At 44.4% G+C, this 24,740-nt stretch overlaps 1 protein-coding gene across 1 annotated transcript; it reads left to right on the top strand.

Annotated features, from left to right (window-relative positions):
* The first annotated feature begins 511 nt into the window (after positions 1 to 511).
* Positions 512 to 22,912, top strand: LRRC8C (leucine rich repeat containing 8 VRAC subunit C). The gene is made up of 3 exons (XM_082286808.1): positions 512 to 604; positions 14,250 to 14,391; positions 16,871 to 22,912. Exons 2-3 carry the CDS (start codon positions 14,254 to 14,256, stop codon positions 19,139 to 19,141), a joined length of 2,409 nt encoding a protein of 802 aa, XP_082142934.1. The 5' UTR covers positions 512 to 604; positions 14,250 to 14,253; the 3' UTR covers positions 19,142 to 22,912.
* The last annotated feature ends 1,828 nt before the right edge of the window (positions 22,913 to 24,740 follow it).

Here is a 24,740-nt window from a genome sequence, read left to right as displayed (position 1 = left end):
TTATAGTCGTTCCACGGCCCTGCGTGTTGAGGTCCAGATCTTTCCATCACAATTTCTGCTGTCATCTTCCCGACGCGGCGCGAAGCCTCCCGCCCGCCCACAGCGACTGCGGCTCCCCCCGCCCGCTGCTGCTTCCCACGGCACCGACCGCGCTCCGTGCGGGCCATGGAGCAGCCCCAGCCCGGCCCGTCCGTGCCGCGGCCGCTCCGCCAGCCCCCGCCTCGCCGCTCCTTCGGCCGGGGATGCCGCGGGCGCGCCGGAGGTCGCGGCTCCTGGGTACCGCTACCGGCGCCTCCGGGGCAGCGGGCGCGGGCGGAGCGCGGCCATCCCGCCCACAGCCGCCGCCGGGCCCGCGGGGGCTGCCGGGCACGGCCCGACCGGCGCCCCCCGGCACCCTCCGCGTGCGTCAGACCGGAGACGTGGCCCCGCGGCGGCGGGGGCGGAGCGGCGGCGGGCGGAGCGCGGCTGCGGGCGGCCTCCCTGCCCCGCCCGACCCGGCCCGGCCCTGCCCGCCGCTCTGAGCCCCGCACCGCGCCGCGGGATGTTCGCGCTGCCGCCCGGCCGCTGCCCGTGACCCCGAGCCGCACGCCCGGACGCGCACCAGGTGAGCACTGTCGGGCCCGGCTGCCTCTCCCGGGGCGCTCCGCTGCCTGCGCCGGGGACGGGGCATCGCCGCGGGGAGGGGGCCCCGGGGTCCGCGCGGGGACGGAGCCGCCCCTCAGGGCCCGGCCCTGCGCCCCCTCGGGGAGAAGAGACCGGGCCCGGCCCGGCCCGGCCCGCGGCTGCCGGGGCCCCGCTTTGCCCGCCAGCGGCATCGGCGGTGCCGCCTCCGACCCCAGGCAGTGCCGGAGAAGCCAAACTTTATCTGGGGTCGCCGCCGTCTCCTCTCCCGCGGAGGGCGCCGGAAAGCGGCCGCGGCAGCCCCCCCACGCTCCATCCATCCCACCGCATCCCTTACCGGGCGGGGCAGCCCCGGGGCTGCCCGGCACGGCGGTGGCCCGGAGCCGAGCTGGGCTTCCCGGGAGCGGGGCCGCCGAGGGGGCAGTGGTGGGAAACAGTCGCCGTGGAGACGGGCGGCTTGGGAAAGCCCGTGGCCGTATTTTCCCCGAAAACAAGCCCCAGACCAGCCCGCATTACGGGGAGGATGTAAGCAGGACTGGGAGGCGGCGGTCCAGCCGCGCTCCCACCGCGCCCGCCGGTCCCTCCGCCGTCCCTGCGCAGGGTCTCCAAGCTTCGGAGGGTCCTGGCAGGTTTCTGCCGCCGGGCCGGGAGGGTAGCGCAGCCCCAGCGGCACTGCGAGGCTCCGGCATCCATAGCCCGGTTTTTGAAGAGATTAAAAAAAAAAAAAAAGAGAAACAAATCCTGATTTTAAATCTGTTTAAAACCAGCTCTGCCTTGCCGCAGAGTGATGAGCAGTTTTGTCCTTTATTCACCAAGTGAGTTTCTCCAGTTCACTAGAAAGAGTTGACCAAGCAAAATGAGAGGCTTACGAAAAACCGCTGAATGTATCCTATCAGAATTTCATGAGGGTGAAAGTGTTTAAAAGTAGGGAATTTAATTCCTCAGCTAAGTATGTTAGTTATGGTTTGGCTTTTTAATTTTTTTTTTTTTTTTTTTTTTTGGAATTAGTACTTCCTGTGACGAGAGCCTTAGTATTATTAGCACCACTGTTTGAAGACAACCATGTACACGTTTGCTCCCACAAAGCACTCCGGGTTTGAATGATGCTGTAAAAGATTGGACAGGCAGAAGAGTGCTTTGCAAGATAGTGGAGAAAAACATGACAACATTGGAAATAAATAATAATTTAAAAAATCTCCCTTCCCAATTCAACCAAGTATGTATCTTGCCTTCCTCCTCCCCCCCCCCCCCCCTTCCTGCCCTCGGGTATATTAGCTTTTAGTTTTCTTTTTGGTATGATGAAAGCTGTCAGGAGGGTAGCACTCCCCTGGGCTCACTCTTCTCCTGGAAAAACCTGTTTGCTCCCGTGGTGCAAATCAGCATGGAGAGCTGGGCTGAGCAGAGTTCTGAGATGATCCCTAATTTTAACCTGGCCTTGGATTCCTGCTGTCTCACAAGTGCCCGTGTCCCTGGGCTGCCAGCAAGGCACAGCAGCTTGGTGCTGAGCACCTGTGGTTTCTGAATCATTTCCTTTTCCAGTTACTTTCTGAGTTTGCTAAATTTGTGGCAGCAATGCTGCTGTTTTCTTCCAGTCTGAATACTGACAGGCCCTGCTAGAGGTTTTACCATAATATAACTTTCTGTGTGTTTTATTTGTTATTATTTACTCTTGTAAGCAGTTTTAGAAATAAGCTTTCTTATGGAAAGGCTAAAAATCTAGTTGCTTTGTATGCCCAGTATTGGAAAAGGCTAGCCCTGGTTTTCAGTGAAAAATGAAACCAGAGACTGCTAAATTCTCCTTACAAGTGCTCACTCAGTGCTTCGTGCTATCTTGCAATCAGTTCCTGTACCAGTTCAAGTTGATTTCCTGAGGCAGCCTCATCCCACCTCGGTATCTGGCTTTTGAGGCCCACAATAAGGAGCTCTGACCAAGAGGGGGGCAGCATCCGGGCTGGGCAGGCCAGAGCATTAAACAATACTCAGGTGGCCTCAGCTCCAGAGGGACAACACAGTGAGACCCAAAATAATGAACTGGGTCAGAGTGCTGGGAGGAGCAGTTCCCCTGATTGTCCAGTGACCTCAGTTGCAACTAGTTGAAGGGGGCCCTATTCACGCCAGAAAGGCACTTCCCAACCCAAGGCTTTTTGAGTGCTGCGGAAAGTAAAAAAAAAAAAAAAAAAAAAAAAATTGAATTACCATCCAAACAATTCACAATAACAGGAGCTAGAGTTTAATTTTACAGTTTTTTCCTCTTTAAGAAAACTTAGTAGAAAGATTCTGTCCTCATTGTCAGAGTTGTGAAGGGCAGGGGAGGGTGAATAATAGTGAAGAAAACTATATAGTGAAGAAAACACTGAAAATGAAACAATTGACCTCAGGAAAAAAAGGAAAAGAAACCTTCTAAATACTTTAAAACCTTACTTAATAAAGCAAAGAAGCCATTCTCCTTCCAAAATGATTTGTCAGAAGAATGTTAACAAGGGTTAGATTTCACACGGTCAACATAATGGAAACTTTACTCTCTTCTTCATCCTTGAGCTGTTTACCCAGGGATTTTGTGTGACAACACTGTTGCAAATTCGAGCTATAGTGCAGTGAGTTGGGTTTGTGTTTCTAGGATCTCTTTCAGGCTAGGAAGATACTAGGTTTGATTCAGCCCTCTTGGCCAGGTGTGAGTATGTCATTTGTTCCATTGCTTTCATTCATAACACAGGGCAGGCACTCCTGCCTTCCCATACCCAGGCAGGCACAGGGTGTTAGAGCTGTCTTTCAACCTGACAGACCCTAGATGAGCTTTCTTTCACTGTATTCATTTTACATTTTAGTGCCTGGCACATGCAGCTAATCAGACACAGCATAAACTTTACAACTGTATCAACCAGAGAGTCACAGGTTTGGACCAAGATGAGGGTTTATTTGGAATTTTTCCAGTACAGTTTCTGTGCACTGTCTCCTTTTCCCTTGAAGGACTGATTTACAACCTAGTGTTTGATCTGGTCAGATTTTTAAAAGGTAGGATAATACCATGCATGTGCTTTGCACATTTCCCACTTGTTTGGTAGAATCCTATGTGTGTTTTTTCTCAGTTTTAAAGTAAAACAAAGGCCTCCCCTGAAGCGCAGGATGGCACCATTCTCCACAGAAAGTTGCTAATGCCGCTGTTAGGACGAGCATATAAAATTCCACTGAATTTGCACCAGAACATGTAAAAACATTTGGTCCTGTACCATAGTATTAAAAATCCATTTCTCTCTCTGTCAAAGTAAACTTCAGCTTTTCCATTGACTTCCAGGTGAGCAGAATCCAGCCTTTTATACCAACTTCTAATCCTGGGTTAACCTACCAGCTGCTGAAGATGGAGATGCTAGCTCACATCTCCCTTCAGTGGCAATAGTACATAGTGATTTTTTATTGATGGGAATCTTAAATTCAGCAAGCCAGCAATAAGACTGCCAACATGCTGAGAACATTTCCAATTTTATTTACTTATCACTGAAAGGAAGGTGGGAGTTTGGACTAATTGCTTGCTCTGGAGCATATAGTGAACCAGAGCACAGGTCAAGCCCAGCCCTGAGCGTGCAGCACTGTAAGATCTGATACACATGTGATTTACAGCAGAATGCAACAGCTCAGAAGTGCAGGTTGCTGTCAGAGGGTTTGGTGCTCTGAAGAAGGACCATTATAGATCTCATTTTCCAGTTGATGTGAATGTCTGATGAGCTGCCTTAGGGGTAGGTAGTTTTCACCAGTGTTCACAGACTGTATTCTTGGAAAAGCCCCTGGTTTAGTGTAATGTGACTAAAAAGAGTATTTGCTCTCTGCAGTCATTTAACCATGATGATATAATTTCAAAGAGCTGCACACCTGCTATAGTGTTGTCAGAATCCCCTCCCAGCAACTGCTTTGATCTCACAGTTGAGGCTTGATGGAAACAGCCTTTTTTTTCTGTTTTGTGCAGCAACAGACTTTTTGGTGGAACGAGGTGAGAGCTAATCCCTCTTTGATGGTCTATGGATGGACACTGTCCTGAAAAGGTCCAATAGAGAAGGTAGTTCCGGCTTTCCAGTTCATGATCTTTAAAAGTCATCTTATGTGAATACCAATTCTGATTCTGTACTTATTAGTGTATATTTTTGAGTGTGTGTAGATCACATGCAATTTATGTGCTTGAATTTACCTATGTTAGTCTTTCTTATTCTTTCAGGAGTATGGATGAGACCATGAGTTTATTTTTACTGTCAGGGATTTTTGTAACAAAGGATGGTTTGGGGTAAGAAAATCCACCAGCTGCTTCAAGCTGAGAATACCTGTATGTTTATCCAGGTGTTTTGGGATCCATGTTTTATGAGACTATCATGAAATTTTAGAAAGCTCTTTTGTGTTACATGCAAGTGGGAGCAAAAAAGAGTCTTTATATGAAAAAGTCTCACAAATCATGAAAACAGGCATTTCTTTAATGTTTTTGGCTCAGCCACTGCATAAAATGTTTTTAACTAACTTGTCAGATGGTTGAACTGCTTAAGACTCAGAATGGACCTTTTGTGCTTCCTGTCCCAATTAGGAATTAATTTTTAATTATATCAGCTGAACATTTTTTAATATGAGCATGTATTAGCTTGTATTAGCCTCAGGCACCTATTTCTTTGGTAATGAATGGCACTGATTCGTGTAATATTGTCTGTTCTGTGACATTTTACAGCGTTGTTTCTCTCTTCATTATCTGAGTATGTTAAATAGTGTTTGTGGAAAACCTGGTATAATTTTGATTAAAACTTGATGTGATTTTATTTTTTCAATCATTTAGATACATTTCAGGAATTCTAAAATATCACTTACTGCGTAGTTTCTTGCTCTGTTCTTTGGTTTGCTGTTAAAGGCTTTCACTCACATTAAAACCATTTTGCAGCTCTGGAAAGAGGGCAGGCATCTTGAGTGATAGCCCTGATAAACAAAGAATGTTACTCCCAGAGCTGAAAAATGGTAAGTATGGCCTTTGAAGTAGTCTTTGACATGGAAATGCGTAGAGTGTACTTTCCTTTAGATTTGGAGAAATAGCTCAGCAAAGCCAAGTCTCCACACAGGCCCATGTGCTTGGTACGAAAAGAACTATTGATTTCACTGAGACTTTTATCTGGCAGAATCTTGCCCTGAACAATTTTTTGTCTTTAGTCCAACCAAGTTGAAGTCAAAGAGCGGCTGACAATAGGAAGTCTTTTTGGTGTGTAATACATGAAAAAGTCCTATGACTCAGTTGGAACAAACAACAAGGTTATTGTCTGGGATTCATTGCCAAAGCAGCACTTACTGTATATGTAGGTGGAATTTGCAACATATATTTTGAAATGCAGTTTATGAAAGTTGCTTCTTCTTTATGTCCTTTATGTCTCCTTTTTATGACCCTTATTGTCTCCTCCAAGTTTCTGGTTCAGGTCTTTGAGCTTCCACTGCCACAGCAGAGGGTACCAAGAGCAGAGCAGGGGTATTTGCTGCTACCTCTGCACCATGCTTCTTCCTGGATATTAGGCAGAGGGGCAGCTGAAACCTAATGTACACTGGATGCTTGCAGTGTGGACCTCAGGAACTTGGAGGGAAAAGAGTGGACTAGGTATTCAGCATGTTTCTGGAAGTTACACCCTTTCCAGTTTTCTCCAGCACTAAATCCCCTGTTGGCGTCTTGCCCACGATTGCGGTCCTGCGGAGCTGGGGCTCTGGGGAAGCTCGGTTGTGGCAGTTGACATAATAGAACACAGCTTTCCAGTTGTTGGTTGGGACCTTGCTGGAGTTCAGGTGGCACAATCTAACTGTCCCCAGTCAGTGCACCTGGAAATGAAACCCCTTCCCTACTCTGAACAGCTGTCTCACAGGGGACAGCCTGATGGTGGCCAACCTGCTTTCATCATCATTGGCACATGTGCAGCCCTTGTGAAAACTGCATGAGTTTCACATGTTTTGTAGAACCACCAAACTGGGTACCGGAATAATGTCTTCTGTGAGCTAATTGTATTTGGTCTGTTCCTCAGACTGTAAACTAATACGAACTGTGACATTTAATTTTGGTAATGTCTACTATGAAATAAAATTCACTTCAGTCACTTTTCAGGGAAGTTTTGACATGCTATCAGTTTAGATTCAGGCATTGCAGAAAACTGGAGAAAACCAACGTTACGATTTTTGTAGTACTATTCATTCATATTTCCCACCAAAGGTACTAAAGAAAGTAGATACCTTTCTGTTTTGCAGCTGGAGAAGTGTTGGCATGGTGGGTTGATGTGGCGTGCCCAGGCTGTCCATGGCCGTGTCCCACTGGGGACTCCTGACTCACGCTCTGTTGTTCCTCCAGGTCACATTTCCTCACCAGCTTCAGCCACAAGGACATGAATTTGTTTGAAAATACAGTAAACACATGGACTGTTAAAAAAAACTGTTTGGATGCAAATGGTTTGTTTTTAATGTCTTTCCAGTTCCTTTACATGCGATTTATGTTTAAGAAACAGCATCATTTGTTTGTACTTCTTACTTCAGAGTGATGGTATTTCTTCCTATGAAAATCTCTGTTGCAGTCAACGGAACAAAAAGGGAGCCATCATGTTTCAAACACAGGCAACACAAGCCAGTGTTCAAAGTAGTTTTTCCAGCCAAAAAATTTATGCCTTTTTAAAAATTATTTTTTAAATTGAATTTTATATTACAGGAAACACCAATGGCACCTAGCAACCTCCTGAAATGCTACAAAAGAAGAAGTCAGTAGCAGAGGTTTTATTGTATGTTACATGGGAACTGACCAAGCACCTACACTTACCAAAATACTGGACATCTTGGTCAGTGCAAACATGTAGCAAAATAATTCCCAAAACTGAATGTCAGGGTAGTTCAGACATTATTTCGCTGCATGTACAATGTGTGTGAGAATACACAGATAAGAATGGAACATAAACCTCTTGGGAATTAGGAGTTACTAATTCCAGCCCTTATCATCATATTTCCCCCTTAGTCTAATCTCAGTTTCCCAGGCTTGGTGTCTTGTCCCCACATCTACTTTTAGTCCTCTCCTGGTTAGGTGATGAAGTGAAGCAGGTCCATTATCTGTCATTTGTGGTGCAGTGCCAGGAGCTGTGAGGGGTTTCTGGGCACATGCAGAAAATGTTCGTTGGCTAAGATCAAAGGACACAAACCCACAGTTTCCAAAGGTTTATAAATTAGGCAGCTGTTCACACTGCAGTAAAATCTGTGTTCCCAATACAGAGGTCAAATTTTGGGGCATGGACGATCTGAAAAGTTTTAAATGAAAAGACCACAATTTTTGTAGGGTTCACATCCAATTTGTTTTCCTAAGCTTGTTTCTAGAATGGTTTGAACAATTATTGGCTAGATCTTCATTCAAATTTTGTTTTAAATTACACTGATTTTTTCTTACGGTAGTTTTGGGGACCCAGTCCCATCTAAAAATACAAATTTGACAAAGTTATAATCAACAGAATATATGACTGATGATAGCACCAAGCCATTTTCATGCCAGGCTGTGTCTATCAGCTCTGGCTAGAGGAGACTGTTGCCCTAAGCCCTCGGGCTCTGCACAGACCAGAGACTTTGTTTAAATAGCCTCTTTGAGAATACATCACCATCAACCTGACTGCAAAACTCCCTTACTCATGCTTATTTAACTGTCTCAGTGTTCAGTTCCAAAGCAGGTAAAAACAGGAATGTAAAATTCTGCTTTTCAGTGGAGCCTCAGGTCCTGTGCTGAAAAGCACTCCAGCTTTATTTCACCTCCTGGCCCATTGGCTGAGGCCAAACAGCACAAAGCACGTGAAAAGTGATTTTATGGTATTTGTGCAGAGTAACAAGTGTTTACAGTGAAGGACTCTGGAGTTTGGGGTGTGCAATGCCTTGTCCTGTGTAAAAACCCACTGGTGTGCAGCCCCTGCACACGTGGCCCACAGCCCTTGGGCTCTGCTGAGTCCCTGCTGCCAGGTCCCAAGTTTGTTTTGTGTTAAATACGAGCTGTGCTCTGTTGCTTTAATGAAGATGAATATGCAATAAATCATATATGGCAACCAACCTAGAGACCTTGCAGCGCTATTCCCAAAAGGCATTTATAATTTATCCTAACATGCAGTATGTTTAAAACAGCCAGGAGAGCAGGATTGGCCTAGCATTTTCTCCTTTCAGTAGATCCCTGATACGAAAGACCAAGCAGCTGGCAGCTCTCCTGACAGCACAGCACAGGCAGCCCGGAGGCCAGCTTGTCATGGTGGGGAGCAGTGGCAGGAGCTGCTGCGACTCTGCCTCAGTGAGGAACACATGCTGTCCGACCTGCCCGGGTGAGATAAAGGCAGAGCCTCCCAGTTATTCCCTTCTTTTTGCTCACTGTGCTGCTTTTAATTGCCGTGTCTCTACAGGCTGTGCCTTTAAAGCTGAGGTGGGGCAGTGGGAGCGGCGGGTGCTGTTCACTGGTGGCGGAGCCCTCCCCAGCAGCATGACCCTTTAATTCTCCTGAGCGCTGCTGCCAATCCACACAGTTACACTCCATAAAATGAATGAAGTGACTCTATGAGAATCCGCTTAAAAATAGCAACCAGTCACCTAGCAAGAGCTGGAGCCTGGGGCCTGGAAGGTGCTACAAGCCAAAAGCACCTTTGTTCAGGGTTGTACCAGAGGGGCAGTTCTCTGAGCAATAATGTCTTTGCTTTGTGAAGTGTCTCAAGACGCAAGAGGAATACAGCTTATTGAGGGGGCGTGTCACCCTCCATGTCCCCAGGTGTTTACCCATCTGGCACCGTGTGTCCTGTCTCCGACTGGGGTCCCTTGTGTGCTGCTGCAAGGCAGGGCACAGCTCCTCGGTGGACACGAAGCTGCGGTGAGCACCTCACAGTGCCTACCTGTGAAGCATTACGCCAAGGCCAGGGCTTGTCCCCAGGGCTTTGTGCTGTGCCAGCGAGCAGTGCCAGCAGGGCACGCTGGTCCCTTGGCTGCTGTGGCTGGTGGCGGTCGGGCTGGTGGCGCCCAGGCCCACAAACCCCCCGCCTGGAGCTCCCCGTGGGCAGGAAGTTCATGAATTGATTTCCTTTGTATTCTGCTGCGGACATCACGTGGATTGTCTGGTGCCTCGGTTTTCTCTTTAGCTGCACTGGCAAGAGCCATCGTTACTTCCAAACTGCTTTCCTTTATTCCCTCTGATGTAAACCCACTGCTGAGAGGCTGCTTTGCTCCACGGTGCGGCGTTTCACAATCAGCCTTTGATTCAATCTCTCGATTTATCAAGTCTTAATTTGTTTCCAGTACTTTTGTCCCCCCCCCCCCCCCCCCCCCCCCGACTTGGATCTATTTATTCTCCTTTGCTCTTTTAGGTCACATTAATTTGTTGTGTCTCACTCCTAATCTCCCATGCATTAGCTGATTCCTGTAGTTGGGTTTTCTGATGGAGTAGGTATCACATTTGTACTTGGATTCAAGTATTTCACCTTATTATGACATATTCATTTTCACTCACCAAGTTTTCTACATTTCTTAGAAGTTTTAAAGTAAGAATCCCTACTAATTTCTCTCCCCTCCAATGTTTTTGAGGTTTTTTATTTTGTTTGTTTTGGGATTTTTTGTTACTGGTTTTTTTCCTGTTTGGGTTTTTTATTATTATTCTTTTTATTTAATTTGGCAAACCCACAGCTTTGTTCTGCAGCACTGCTTAACAGACAGTACAACTGGTTTTTAATCCAAGTTCCTTTTTTATTTCCTTCTGGTAGCTGAATACCAGATGATTTATCTCATGTACCGTTTTCTTTTCTCTAGGGTCTGAGGATTATTAAAAATGTAAGAGAAAAAAAAAGAACAAGTTCTGGTTTTAATTGAAAAGAATATCCAATATTTAGAACTCTAGTATTTACTAAAGTAGGTTAGAATAGTATTTTACAATAAGTCAGATGCCCCATTTCAGCTATAATGTATTGTGCAATTAAATAACATTTTGAATGTGAGTGAACTGAAATTAGTAATGCAGTCTTAGTTTTCACCAGATGAAATGTTGAACTCCTTGTCTTTTATCTCCTTGTTACAAGGAGAGATAAGAAACTACAGTAAGTGGTGTGCTGTCCCAGAGATGTTGTCCTACAGTAAATGGTGTGCTGTGACTCGGACTGCAGTGTGACTTTTTAGCATCCCTTGATTTGTTCAAATTAATGATTGACTGAATCATTTTATTGTGTGCAGACCTGGTTTGTGTGTGATTATTTGAGTCTGCCAGTCGTGCAGCTTTGGGTGCAGCAGTGGGGAAGAGCTGGACTCTGGACATGGCCAGGAGGGATTTTTCAGGATTGCTCTGAGCCAGGTGGACCTGCTGTGTCTTTGAGGTCTGAGTTGCTGCTGATAGATGTCCTCTCCATCCCTGGAGAAAACAGAATGGAAAAAATGCTAGAGGGAAGTGGGAGACAAATGAAAAGTGACTTGGTGTCATTTTGCTCTGTGTGCAGATGTCAGCAGTGCTGGTAAGCCTGGGCTGCTCTGCACTTCTTTCCAGCATTTTCCTTGATTCTTAGTACAGGAAGGGGAGAGGCAGTAGGGTTCCTCCAGTGAGTGTTGGAAAATGGTTTTCCTACTTCTTCACATTCAATTGCCATGCAAAGTTTCTTGTGAATGTCTTTTTGCCCTAAAGCTAAAAAATATCATCTGCTGGTAGACATTGTTGGGTTTTTTTACTGTTACTTTCTGTGCAGTACTATTGCCATCATTCAGTAACGTTTGTTTTCTTTTTACAACAATGTAGGAAAACGTTAGACGGGTTTTGATGTCTTGTGTTGGACTGTGAACCTTCCACCTCCAGAGATGGGTTTTCTAGGATGGCTCAGAGAGGCTTTCTGTGTGCAGCTCTCCCTCGGCTTGGCCCATTAATCGGGTAACAGTATGTGCACTCTACTAATGAGGAGTCACGCTATGCAAACAACAGCCTCTGAAGGGAACAAGGGATCAGGGCAGCATGTGTTTGTGGTATTAGAACCTATCTGCCTTCATCGAAATTCCCCATGTATCACTTAGGGGAAATAAGGCAAAAATAGAAAACAACAAAGACCCCTAAAAATACATAGTGAAACCTGTAAAAAACAACAGCCAAATGATTTTTTGGTCTGAAAGCTGTCCCTGCACAGTAATTTGCAAGATAATTTCCAGTCACATCTGCTGTCAGGCACTGCCCTGATTCAGTGCTGCCGCCTTTCATAACACTGTGGCTCAGATCCACGGTTACTTGGGTGTCTAACCAGTCACTCCTGGGTCTCCACACGTTTCCGTGCATGTGAGCACTTGTGCTTTGTCAAGAATCTCCACTGCAGGAAACATAATTCTGTCTTCACCTGACACTCAAATTGTTTATACTTTTGAAAAAACCCTTACAAATGGGATCTCTAGAGGCTGTGCCATCAGAATATGAAAAAGCACTCCTAAGCCATTATTACGGGGCTGGGAAGTAAATGTCATGATTTTAAAGCAATCTGTTGATAGGTATTCTTGGGTGTACTGGTGGCATTCCAGTCAGCCAGCTGGCCTCAAAACCTGAGCCAACAGTAGTATATGTGTTACAAAACTTTGAGCAGGACTGTTGCATGGCAACTGTTTAGCTAACATTTGTATTAGTGGAATTCTTTGAGAATTTTCGATGTTTTTCAATGCTAGATGGAAAAAAAAAATTAAAGCTTACCAGCAGCTACTCAGTAACCTGCATTTTATATGGAAATGGAAAAGAGAAGGGTAATTCCTTACCAATGGCAGTGGAAATGCATATGGGAATGGAAGAGAGATTGAGCATGATGTTCTTCAGCTCAGGTGCCACTGGGAGCTGCCAGCAGAGATTTAGCTGCAGGAGTGCTGGGCATGTACTTAAGATCCACTTTTCCCACCAGTATTTATAAAAGAAGAGTGAAAGGCAACAAAGGTTTGTCCCAGCAGCTACCCCAGCTTTTCTCTCCTGTAGAGGTGCATCTCCCCTGATATGTATGCTAATACTTGCAAGACAAGCACACAAAAAGCAGAGCTGTGGTTCCTGGCTGCCTGCCATTTGATAGCAAATGCTGCATTCCTCCACCAGCGCTGCAGCAATTCAGGCCTGTTGGCAAGGGTGCTGCCAAGTCTCTGACCTGGCTGTGTGAAGTCAGGCTTGCATTGCCGTCATTTTCACTGATGGTCTGTTAATCTGGAGGTGCTGTGGGGGGACAGCCTGCCTTCCTCTTGGGGATTGCCAGTTGTGCAAGAGGTGTGTGCAGTTTTATCTGGCATCATAGCCTGCATCCTGAGGACAGACTTTAGAAGGACAGGAGGCTGAGAGAGTGTCTCCTGTCTGGCCAAGTAGTGCTTAAAGCAACATGGAAGGGTTGCAAAAGGAGGGGGGGCTAAGGAACAAGAGTTTTTATGCTACTCAGCTGCAAAGCCCCAGCCTAGCTACTAGCACAAGTTCATTTACAGACTTCATCTTATGCCTTTGGGGACTACAGTACCTCCTGAGGATCAGCTGGGCAGGCAGAGACACAGCAGTCCCTGAGAAGGTTCCAAAGTGAGCATTCTTCCATACAAGTATGGACAGTTAGTGGGAGTCAGTTATTAATCTTTAGGATGGCTGTACACCTGCAATGAATTGCAGCCATTAGGGCTTGAATCATTCCCTTCCTGTTCCCTGGCTCTGAATGAACTGAATCCCTTAAGTTCCTGGGCAGCCTCTCAGCAAGTGTGTGCTTATCACTAAGCCTGCACACAGATGGATGTCACCAAAACCATGTTAATGGGTCCCAGTGTGCAGCTGAATCAGGATTATAGACTTCCAGTAAAACTGTGATATTAAGTGATTGTGGTGAGCATTTATGATGTTAGTTAATGGACAAATTTTGTTAAGCGCCCTTGGAAGTATTTTTGTTACATTCCCATGTGAATTTATCTTTCCACTGTAACTTATTAGGGAGTTTCAGTACTGGTTGGTCTCAGGGATTCAGTTACACATCATGCTGTAGGCTTTAAAATCAGTTGCTTTGCCCGTACATGCTCATGTGTTAGCTGATTTTTCAGAGGACGTGATGATGTAAGCCTAGACATCTGAGGTGAAGATAAAGCCCTTGATCTGCCTGTAGTTTTGGTTACCTAAAGCACTTTAGGAACTTGCACTCAAAACATAGTAGATTTAAAATTGCAGTGAGTATGCACAAAAATATTCCAAAGCATTCCTGAAACCACCATGAGTAAAATTGAAGTGAATGAAACATGGTAACTAAACGGGTGTGTGAAGTTTGAATGCAGGACAAGCATTTCAGCCAGACCTTTGAGATCAAGGCTAATGTGTATGAAGCTGAACATCTCTGTGTATAGAATGGGCTGATTTTCAGGGGTGCAGAAGGCCTCACTGACCCATCAGAGTTGGCTGGAGTCAACAGAGAAAGGGATTTGCCTGCCTGCATGGATGAGATCCCATGCTCTCTCTTCCTCACAGGAGCTGCATAAGTGACAGCATGAGCATCCCTCTTCTGAGGTGGGGTGTCAGTAGCTGGGAACTTTTATGCCACATCCTGGGAGTTCCATTTACAGAGAAGGTTTTTTCACTTGCTCACACAGCGTGAGCAGTCTGAGCTGCAGGAGACTGAGCTGGCCTTGCTCTTTTGCAGGACGATGATTCCTGTGACCGAGTTCCGGCAGTTCTCAGAGCAGCAGCCGGCGTTCCGGGTGCTGAAGCCCTGGTGGGATGTGTTCACGGACTATCTCTCGGTGGCCATGCTGATGATCGGAGTGTTTGGGTGCACGTTACAGGTAAATCAAAGGGACAGAGGTGTGGCGGGTGCTCTCGGGGCTGCTGAAAGAACACCACAAATGAGGAAGGGCCTTGGAAAGATGGTGTCCCAATTTGTTTTATCTCTTGGGCTCACCATGAACAAAGCAAAAATGTGCTGGTCCCAGGATTAAAGCTGTTTAGGTAGCAACATCAAATAACACAGACCAGACTTTTAGCAGCTGTGAATCAGCAGAGTTGCACTAGAGTCAATGGAGCTGTGCCAGCTAAGATAAGAGCTGTTGGTTTGGCCGGTGTCTGGATCGCTGTTTTCACCTCAATTTGGTGTAACAGAACAGATTGTCAGCTTCAGTTCTTATTTGTTACCATTTTGCTGTTTGAAAGTTTAAAAAATGTAATTTTGTAATTCCTGTTTTTCTTTATTTTGCAAATGTTAATATTTCTGTCATTATGCTTTAAAGGGATTTGAAATTATTGTGCTGATTTTATTAACACCACCCACAGCTAATATTATATCTCTTCCATTCCAAAACATCTCTGAGGATGCTTACACATAAACAATTGACATTACTGTCAGTCACTGTTAGTTATATTTTGCTAAAGAGCCAAAAGCAGAAAAGAAATGAAAAATACTGTTTGGGATGACTCCACAAAAATATAGTACTGGCTCAAACATGAATCTCATGTTTCTTGGCATGACTTTGAAATGGACTTAAAGGGACACATTGACAGAGCTCTTATTTCAGAGGAATTTGCTTACTTACATGGCCTAGGATTTAGATGTACTGTGTCTCAAATTTCACATGAAATCAACTGTAGTTTTGCCTGTATTCTCCATTCTCAAGTATTTTCAGTTGATACAACATTCATGTTTAAAAATCTCTTTATATAGAGCTGAATTTTGCATTAGTAGATAAGTATTTGCTTAACCACACAAAGTAAATCATCTGTTATATCTGTTAGCTGTTTTAAGTTTGCCCACTTGATTGGAGGAAGCACAGTGGAAAATGATGTGTGGAAAGACTGAAATAATAGACAATTTTTTTTTTTTCCAACTTACTGTGAGATACATAAATCCAGGATATAAGTAAGGGTGTATATCACAGTAGCATTTACAGACATAGATTAACTACAGAAGTTTTTGATGTGCCAACAGTTATGGCACTGATATTGTTCAAAACACATGTGGTCTTATCTCAGCCTCTCCCTACACCAGGGTGGATCATCAAGGATCATCTGATTTTGGTAGCTCTTGTTGCATACCTTATATTAATTGCTTGCAATAGCCATGATATCAAAGAGTATATCTACACTACACACACGTTCTTAGTTTGGGCTAATCCCAGTTAGTCATTCAGGGCAAGTAAGAGAGTTCCTTGGTTTATCATGCAGATTAGCACTTTAAATTCAGACTTATAGGGAGCCTTGCATTGAACTCAGAACTGTTATCCCAAATTAAACCAAAGGTGGTTGGTCTCTAAGGCACTCTGAACTCCATCTGTCAACATGGATGACCACCCCAAATTAAGAAAATTGCTTTTTCTTTTAATTGTAGACAGCCTCAGGAGCAGAGCTACGTTTTTTCCCTGAAAGAAGGGAAAAAAGAAGCTCCCCATAGAGAGGGACTTTTGACAAGGGCGTGTAATGATAGAACAAGGGTAAAGGGCTTTTAGCTGAAGGAGGGTAGGTTTAGATTAGATATAGGAAGAAATTCTTCACTGTGAGGATGATGAGGCACTGAAACAGGTTGAAGTTGTGGATGCCCCATCCCTGGGAGTGTCTGAGGCCAGGCTGGATGAGGCTCTGAGCAACCTGGTCTAGTGGAAGGTGTCCCTGCCCATGGCAGGATGTTTGAAGTAGATGATCTTTAAGGTCCCTTCCAACCCAGATCATTCTATGATTTTATAACGACTCTATATACATGTGTGAGAAACTAAATAAAATTTATGTCTATGCACACACAAATGCCTTTAAAGGACTGTCCTTATCTGTCTTTATGAAGACTGAAGATTAATAATGTCCCAGTCCAGATATGCTCACATTAGCCCTTTGTCAGCCATTTTTGGTGTGATAAGACATCACAGTGTGAGAGTACAGCCACATGAATGCAGTTGTGCTGCTTTCAAGCCTAAGCTATCTCTGAACATTTTGTAGCCAGGGTGCATACACCTGGCAGTAACAGTCTGTCTCTGGGGAGAGCAGTGCAGAAGATCCCTGGTCTTTTCTGGAAGCATTCCCTACATTTCTCCTTTTTCTGGATTATCTCAGTGCCCTCTTATTCAAATTATGGAAGGCTAACCATAGATAGAAAGGGGCAGCCTAGTTCTTGGCATATAGAACAAGTGTCTTGTTGAGAATAATAGCATAGCCTGTGGGGCCAAGTAGCGGGCTGTGGGGAGGAATGCCTGGCAGCCGGAGGAACTCCAAGGACAGCTACCCATTGATGCTGCTACCATTGTTTGTACATCAGTTCAAAAGATACCTTTTTGTGTGTTCCAGGTCATGCAAGACAAGATAATATGCCTTCCAAAGCGCGTCCAGCCTTGCCAGAACCAATCTAATAGTTCAAATGCGTTTAACACAATCCCTGATACCACTCCCCTTCCACCACCAAAGCCATCCACCCCTCCAGCTACAGTTGAAATGAAAGGACTCAAGACTGATTTGGACCTTCAGCAATACAGCTTTATAAATCAGGTGTGCTATGAACGGGCCCTGCACTGGTATGCCAAGTACTTCCCTTACCTTGTCCTTATACACACACTGGTCTTCATGCTGTGTAGTAACTTTTGGTTCAAATTCCCTGGATCAAGCTCCAAAATTGAACACTTCATTTCAATACTTGGCAAATGTTTTGATTCTCCCTGGACAACAAGAGCTTTATCTGAAGTATCAGGGGAAGACTCTGAAGAGAAGGATAACAGGAAGAACAACATCAGCAAGTCTAATACTAGTCAGCCAAGCACTGAAGGCACTTTGGTCAAGACGCAGTCTTTAAAATCAATCCCTGAGAAGTTAGTTGTGGATAAGGGAACACCTGGGGCATTAGATAAAAAAGAAGGTGAACAGGCCAAAGCACTGTTTGAAAAGGTGAAGAAATTTCGACTGCATGTTGAGGAGGGTGATATACTCTATGTCATGTATGTTCGCCAGACTGTACTTAAGGTAATTAAATTCCTTATTATTATTGCTTACAACACAGCACTTGTCTCAGAAGTTAATTTTACAGTAGTCTGTAATGTTGATATTGAAGACATGACAGGATACAAGAATTTTTGCTGTAATCACACAATGGCACATCTGTTCTCCAAACTTTCTTACTGCTACCTGTGCTTTGTAAGCATCTATGGCCTGACTTGCCTTTATACACTGTACTGGTTGTTCTACCGTTCACTGAAAGAATATTCTTTTGAGTATGTTCGGCAAGAGACAGGAATTGATGATATCCCAGATGTCAAGAATGACTTTGCTTTTATGCTTCATATGATTGATCAGTATGATCCTCTCTACTCCAAGCGCTTTGCTGTTTTTCTGTCTGAAGTCAGTGAAAATAAGCTGAAACAGCTGAACCTAAACAATGAGTGGACTGCAGATAAACTGCGACAGAGGCTACAGACAAACTCCCACAGCCATTTGGAGCTACAGCTTTTCATGCTTTCTGGACTACCAGATACAGTATTTGAAATTACTGAGCTGCAGTCTTTAAAACTTGAAATAATTAATAATGTAATGATACCAGCAACCATTGCACAGTTGGATAATCTCCAGGAGCTCTCATTGCACCAGTGCTCTGTGAAGATCCACGGTGCCGCCTTGGCTTTTCTGAAGGAGAATCTCAAGATCTTGAGCGTCAAGTTTGATGACATCAGAGAACTTCCACACTGGATGTATGGCCTCAGAAATTTGGAAGAGCTTTATTTAATTGGCTCCCTAAGTCACGATATTTCTAAAAACATTACACTGGAGTCTTTTAGGGAGCTTAAAAGCCTAAAAGTTCTTCACATAAAAAGTAATTTGTCCAAAATCCCACAATCTGCAGTCGATGTTTCAAGTCACCTGCAAAAACTGTGTATCCATAATGATGGCACTAAGTTAGTGATGCTCAACAACCTGAAGAAGATGGTCAACCTGACACAGCTGGAATTGGTTCATTGTGATTTAGAGCGCATACCTCATGCAGTCTTCAGCCTTCTCAGTCTTCAGGAATTGGATCTAAAGGAAAATAACCTCAAATCCATTGAAGAAATAGTAAGTTTTCAACATCTGCGAAAATTGACAATTCTAAAGCTGTGGTACAACAGTATAACCTACATCCCAGAGCATATAAAGAAACTCACCAGTCTAGAGCGGCTTTCCTTCAGCCATAACAAAATAGAGGTTCTTCCGTCCCACCTATTCCTATGCAACAAAATCAGATACTTGGATTTGTCTTACAATGACATTCGCTTTATCCCGCCTGAAATCGGAGTTCTGCAGAGTTTACAATACTTTTCCATTACTTGCAACAAAGTGGAGAGCGTGCCAGATGAACTATACTTTTGCAAAAAACTTAAGACTCTGAAAATTGGGAAAAATAACTTGTCAGTCCTTTCACCTAAAATTGGTAATTTGACATTGCTCTCCTACTTGGATATTAAAGGCAATCATTTTGAAATCCTTCCACCTGAGCTCGGTGAGTGTAGAGCTCTGAAGAGGACTGGTTTTACTGTAGAGGACAACTTGTTTGAAACTTTGCCTTCTGATGTCAGGGAGCAAATGAAAGCTGAATAATTTCTTGCTCAGTTTTACAGAAATAACACTTCTACCAAAAACACTCTAGAGAATGCATACTCTGAATATGCATTTAATTTGTCATTATTTTTTTCTTTTTCAAATCCTTTCTGTACAAACAAATTTGGAGTAAGGACTACATATATTTTTAAATAAAATTTTCTCATATTTTTTCACTGTTTTAAGATATTTTTAAGTTTGTTTTGCCCTGAGAACAAGGGCATCTCTAACTTAATTTTTACTGGTAAATGATTTTGTTTGCTGGTTTTTCTTTCCATTTCCTAATCCCACCAGGGAAACTGTGTTTAAGATGTATGCTTTGGGTTGCATAGTTTGTAACAGATGATTATATTGTCTTCCTGGTTATTGTTAATCCCTTAGGACATGGTTTTCAACAGGTGGTGCTGCAGTTGTTGAATGCCTTGTTTCCTCTTTTCTTCAGTGGCAGTAGAAGGTGTTCAACATCTAACAAGAACAAATATAGGCTGACAATCCCTTTTTACTTTCAACAGGGTTTTCTCAGATGGTCAAAGCAAGTAGAAAAGGTTCTTCATATGTTTTAACAGGTGAGAGGGGGCATGCAGAACTCCTTCAGGGCCTTTTGGCAGTTCAGTCTGGCTGCCCATTCACACACTGCACTGAGCAGGAGGCACTCACTGCAATTTCCTCTCGGGTCCAGGAAGAGTGAAGTCACAGTTCACAGCGGAATTGGGACCAAAGTGACTCACGTTGAAGGTTTTCCAAGCAGTGCAACAGGATGTGACTGCCCATTTCCTACTAACTTGAGTGGAAGGGGTGCAATGAACTCACCCTATTGGAAATGTCAACTCAGCAAGATGAAATGCTGTCTTGAAAAACCCCATCCTCCCCTAAACACCCTGTGCTGCAAGAGAGAAAGTGTCCTCTGCCCCCTCAGCCCACTTCCCCACCAAATTGTTTGGCACCTTCTAGGAATGGGATCCAGAAACAGCGCAATCGTGCTTAGTTTGTAAAGCTTCTGGCAAGGAAATAGCCTCTGATGTGCTGCTTAATTGAGCTTGGGTAGCATAAAACCAAGCTTAGCACAGGAATATTTGCAGATTTGCAAAAATGAGATTAAATGAATACATTAACTTCTCACAAGTCTCAGCCTACCCAGCCTACCCAAGGACAGGGATGAAGGCTATGCTTTCATCTCCCAGAGAGTAATTAAATTGGAAATCATGCAGTTGGAAGTCTGCTCTTTAAAATAATGTAATATCCAATGATTGTGCATCAGGTAGGGAACTTGACTCTCTGAAGCCATGTTCAGCACATTTATTTAATCCAGCCATTTGATTTCTTTTAGTCAGGTTTGAAAGGGATGTGCTGCTCACAAGCTAATTTAAGATAATCAAAGTAGTAAAATATTTTGCTGACACATATTTGAGTCAGATGCAGGCACTGGATAAATGTTTCACAAGAATATCTAGGAATAAGTATTTCTGTAGGAGGCAATGCTGTTCATAAATTGCAGAGGTTGAGTTGCTGATTGTTTAAATTTATGTAAAATATTTGACAGTTGTCAGATTGGTTGCTCTTAAATGTTTTCTAACTGCCATTGTGTGTCTTGAGCTACAGTTAATCTGAGTTCTTGAGCTTGATGCAAAAGCATACAGCTGGTTTAAGAGTATGACTTATAAAGGTGGGGAGACAAACTACAATGAGAACTTCCTCATTAATCTGGGGTGTGCTATGCAGTCTGGTGTGTGGGCTTGCCACAGTACCAGTTCAGACTTATTTTTTGTGCTTGGCTGTGTTCTGGAGAAGATCCATGTGATTAATGGGTCAGGCATGAAGGAATCAAATCAATTTTTGAAGAGGTTTGATTCAGTTCTATTGAAGACCTATAACTGATGTCGCTGTTGCAAAAGCTACCCTTACTCGTGTGTGGAATGCACTTACTGGAACAGCTTGGCAGTATATATATTCTAAATGTATTTCACTTTGATGTTACGTGAGGAAGAGAAACATTTCATTGCTCATATTAACCTAATTATATAAACCAAAGTGCTGTTGTCTCTGATGAATGTAAACTGTTTGAAATGTCCAAGTAATTGGTGGAGCTGTATAGTTCTCTTATTTAGATTTTAAATATGGGATTACAGTTAAAGTTTTTTAAAAGGTCTTTATATTCCTAGATGTACATTTTAAATCCCTAATTTATTTTGTGTCTAATGTTGTTTCATGTGTAGTTTGTGGTCTGGTTTCTGAATGGAAGTTGTGCACACCTCATAACTGAAGGTTGGAGGCTTGTTCTATGCCATATTTGTAAATACATCACTTAGGGGATGTGGAGGTTTTGTTTGTTACTGATTATATTTATACCAGTGCAACCCCTCATGTGGACACAGTTACATGAGTATAAAGTGCCTTGTGCTGGCATATCTTTATTCACTTTGCTAGGAATAAACTATACCGGTCTAAGCACTTTCACACTAATAACTGTATCTTCTCCAAGGGTTTGGTTAGCTGAGACAGCTTCATCAGTCTGACAGCTCACTGTCACCAAAAAGGGGCAGCTCCTTCTTCCTCCCATGCTCCCTATTCCTGCCACCATGTTCCAGCTGCTTCTCATGTACCTTTACAGGTCTGGTGCTGGTCTGATCCCTCCACAGGACAAATCAACTTTTTAAGCCAGCAGAAGACTATGCCAGTCTAAAAAAGGTACTAATTTTCTGCTGGATCAGCTCTCTAAAGGATTGGATGGATGCTAGGATGGGAGTAACAAGGGGACAGGACTCTGCAGTGAGGGTCTGTACAAGGAGAAGGTGGGTCAAGTCCCTTTGGAGGTGCTAGGTCAGTTCATCGTCTTGCCGAGCCACGTGCTTGGAGAACTGTGCTGTTTTGTGTAGAGCAGGGTTAGGCAGCTTGGCTTTTGTGAGCAGACAACCCTCAGGCTCACAGTGGATGATAAAATATCACATTACTGTTAATTTCTTAATGAAACAAACTCAGGTAGCTGCACTGTTAACTTTTCTAAACTTCTTACTATCTAGTCTGGGGTGTATTTTCCAAACCCATATTACAATAACTTAGAAATGAGTCAGCTGAGGGAAGATTGTTTCCTAATTCTCTATGACATCCAGGAAAATATGTACAAGTGCCATATTTGCTCAGTGAATCATGTACTGCTCATATGTATATTCACATGCAATTCATACTAGACTTTTCTGTGACCAATAGTATTTGACTTAGAATGGATGGACATTTTGTGGACAATACTTTAGCATGGTTTGTATATATACAAAGAGTTTATATAACTACTTATATTAATCAGGTGCCTAAAAAGTATAACAGCTCCAGAATTTAAGCAAGGCATTTTTTCATTATTGCTCAAAAATAGTAAAAATCTTACTTGGTAATGGAATTAGAGATGACAAAGATTGTATCAAAAGTAAGAAGACAACCTTCCTAGTACATTGACCCTGACAAGCAAATCTACTTGTGATCAGAATCTGGAGATGTGCATCTTCCCCTTGGTCAAAATTAGAATGGATGTTTGTGCTGACCTCGTGCATCCAGCCAGCCCAACAACTTTTGCAAATTCTGATTGAAGAGCTCCAAGTCTTATAACCCTTTTCTGGCACTTCAGTAATTCATGTGCTTAAGTGGTGACAAGTCCTGTAGGAATGCCAAGAAAAAACTCTGAAATTTGACCAAATGGACAAACTTAATTCTGTAGCAAGAATCTTAATATGATAATAGACCTGCATAGTGTTACATTGCAATATAGTACACCCAGAAAAAACCAGAAATAAAACGCTCTTTTGTAATAATGACCATTATCAGACTGCAATGTGATTATTTGTTTGGGAAACACTTTGTTTCTGGGTTACCTAAAAATCAAATAGAACCATCTTTTGGGTTTGGTCCCTTGGGAGGGTAATCAAGAAAATATGCTTAAAAAAACATCGTTACACTTGACAGGCTTTACAGCTGCATGGTCTCGCTTCCTGTGCACCTCCTTCCATTCCCTGACTCCAACAGCCAGCAAAATGGCCAGGAAAAAAGCCATTCCTGCTGGAGCAGCTCCCCCGCTCTGGTTCCTGTGCTCTGCCAAGGCTTGGGGGGATTCTGGGAGCCCTGCCAGCCTGCAGCAAGGGGTGTGAGGGTTCCTTCCTCCCCCCGGCCATGTGCCTGCACTGCCAGGGAAATGGTGCTGTTAGTCCTCGCATCTGACATACCCCCCTATAAATCTCCTGAAGAGATTTGGAGAGTGTTCCAAAGGCAGTTGGGCTGCCTGCATTTGGTGTGGGATGTTTTCCTCATATCTGTTTCTTTTAAGTTGTAAGGAATAATGTGTTTCAGTTTTGGTGTTTCATACCAAGAAGCACTGTCCTGCCAAGATGGAGCAGGAATTACTTCTCTCTGGTGCTTGTGGTCCCAGTGGAGGGAGGAGAGTGGTAAGCACAGCAGCCTGAATCAGCTTTGCCTTTGGGTAAGGCCTGGCAGGGAGCTGGTATGGGGACATGCTGCCTCTGGGGCATGGTGGGCCTCACAGAAGAATTGAAGAAGCCTTGCAGACAGTGCAGGCTTTTACCTCCATGCTGTTCTTCTTGAAAATGTGGAGGGCTGGGAAAGCTGGTCCATTCCTCACAGCGCTGCTCCTTCCCACAGCCCACCAGAGATACCATCTCAGGGCCACATCCAGTGGGATGGGAACCATGGCACAGGTGTAACCACCACAAGGATCCCTGTGGCAGTGTCAGCTGCTGGAGCAGATGTCACACTGCTTATTGAGAGTGCTGGTAGTAGGAGAACTTCATGACCTGAGGTAGCTGAGCCCTGAAAACCTCTTCTTTCAGTTTCCTGAACATGTATGCATGGGAGTGGGATTTAACTGGAGCAGGTACTGTTGCTCAGGAGACTGCCAGGGCACAACCCCACCAGCAGCTAGGTCCTCTCTGTGCCAGCAGGCAGCAGTGCTAGGGCCAGTGTGTCCTTCACTTCATGCCAAATAGCTACTGGAGAGTCCCTGTAGCCATGACTGTTTGTTTGTATGTCTTCATAAATTGCATTTGAGAAATGCATCATATGCTTTGGTAAAAGAATTGCATGTCTGTCCTCTTTTCTCCTTTGGGGCGTACATGAAGCTCTGAAGAGTCAGATGAAAAAACAGTTTCTGGTTTTCTTATTTTTCCTCTGTGATTGCCTCAGAAGTACCCCTCATACCAAGGGTGTAGGTCTCCCCCCTGCTGCCTCCTTCTCCATGAGGAGCAGGGAGCAATGGCCCACAGGCAAAGGCTGGGAACACTGCAGGACCATGGAGGCAGGAAGGGGTCTGACAAGAGGATGAGGATGAGCCCTTCAGCCTTTTCCCTACTGCCTTGGTGGCAGGGCAGGGGCATGCAGGCAGTGTCCCACTGGCAGGGCAGCTCAGCACAGCAGCTCTCTGCAGGTCCACCTCCACCCACAGGTGCCTGGCGCACCAGGCTCAGCTCCCGATTTCCATCACATGGGCTGCCCATCATCATGCTCTTGTCTGTAACACTGGGCGCAGAGGACGCGAGGGACAAATCTGGGCTGGACCTGCCCTGTTCCCACTAGGATTGAGAAGGCTGGTGTGTCATGGGGGAAC

This window comes from Coloeus monedula (genome assembly GCF_965178545.1).
Source record: "Coloeus monedula genome assembly, chromosome: 9".
NCBI lineage: Eukaryota > Metazoa > Chordata > Aves > Passeriformes > Corvidae > Coloeus > Coloeus monedula.
This window is presented reverse-complemented; position numbering and strand designations above follow the sequence as displayed.